At 29.9% G+C, this 1,343-nt stretch overlaps 1 protein-coding gene across 1 annotated transcript; it reads right to left on the bottom strand.

Annotated features, from left to right (window-relative positions):
* Positions 1-592, bottom strand: Tsp_14634 (protein transport protein Sec61 subunit alpha; the record flags this gene model as incomplete). The annotated part of the gene is made up of 4 exons (XM_003370890.1): positions 447-592; positions 327-394; positions 209-274; positions 1-151 (listed from the first exon to the last, which is right to left on the bottom strand). Coding segments are annotated over exons 1-4 (292 nt in total), but the record flags the coding sequence as incomplete, so codon positions are not given.
* Between the last annotated feature and the right edge of the window lie 751 nt (positions 593-1,343).

Below are 1,343 nucleotides of genomic sequence, written 5' to 3'. Positions count from 1 at the left end.
TCGCACCGGCCAGCAGCTGCATTATCAAGCTAGAAGTGACAATTGGACCGATTCCCAATTCCATCAAAGTTCCTCTGTTTGAAGCCATAATAACTCGCATCCAGTAAAATGGATCAGCGCTGTCAGAGGACATGATACCAAAAAGAGGAATCTGTTTAAAATATTAAAATATTAAAATAAAAAAAACAACACTATTTTAAAAACTTACTTGACAACAAACCAAAAATATGAACAACGTAATGGCTGTCCAAAGCATTTTTTCCCGAAATTGAATCTATAAAATGGAAAATTTAGCAAAGAAAAAAATTCTAATCAAGATCAATCACTTTTCGTTCTGGTTTCGAGACTTCTGGGATGACACCACAGAATGGCTTTACAAATTCAAGAAATTTAACTAAAAAATAAAATTCCATAACAGAAATGAAAAAGTTCAAATGATCACTTACAGCCCATTGCAACGATCAAAAATCAGGACTAAGCAAAGTATATTCACAATACTAATACTATGATATGCGGCAAACGATATCACTGATGGAATAAAACAGAACAGTATACCATCACCACTATGGTCGAGTTGGCAGTTTACATTGACAAAAAGACATCTCCAACTCGACGACAGTAACTTTCCCAGTTAAGTATAGTCAAGTTTTAAGTCATACTGTGACACGAAATGTTGCATTAAAAGCGATTAAACGATGCGAACAGTTATCATAGTGAAGTAAAATTATTTTAAAATTCAAAAATTAACTTGAAAAATAAAAATTTAATATTAAATTTTTTCTGATAATCTTTTTTTTCGCATAATCAACATCATAAGTTTATTAGGTCCCTTTTTTTTCATTCAGTATATTTTCATTAAGAAAAACAAGAACAAAGTGTGTATTTTTCTGTAAAATGCATTAAATATATTTTATTATTTATCAAGTAATCAAAATATTAAGAAGGGAACAAATTGAATAAAATTATATTGAAATTCTGATATATTATTGCAATAACAAATTTATGTCCAATACAAGGAGATTAATGTAATTTACAATTCTTTAAGACGATGTCATATGATGAGAAGGAACAGAGAAAATAAAATATTAAAATTCAGAAAATTCTTTCAAATAAATCTGAACAACAACATAAACAGTAAAATGATTATTTGTTTTTCCAGCAAGTGATATTATAAATATGATTAATAATACACTTTTCTGGGCGGATTCACGAGAGCTGACAAGAAGCTGCAAATACACTGGATCCGGCCCAGTGCAGCAATCATCATCATCATCATCATCATCATCATTATCAATATCATATTCCATTATCATTATGGTAGTGGATGATTTTTTAGGACATGC

The sequence above is a fragment of the Trichinella spiralis genome, assembly GCF_000181795.1.
Source record: "Trichinella spiralis strain ISS 195 chromosome Unknown Scfld365, whole genome shotgun sequence".
NCBI lineage: Eukaryota > Metazoa > Nematoda > Enoplea > Trichinellida > Trichinellidae > Trichinella > Trichinella spiralis.
Note: the sequence above shows the minus strand (reverse complement) of the source record. Positions and strands in the feature narration are given on the sequence as shown.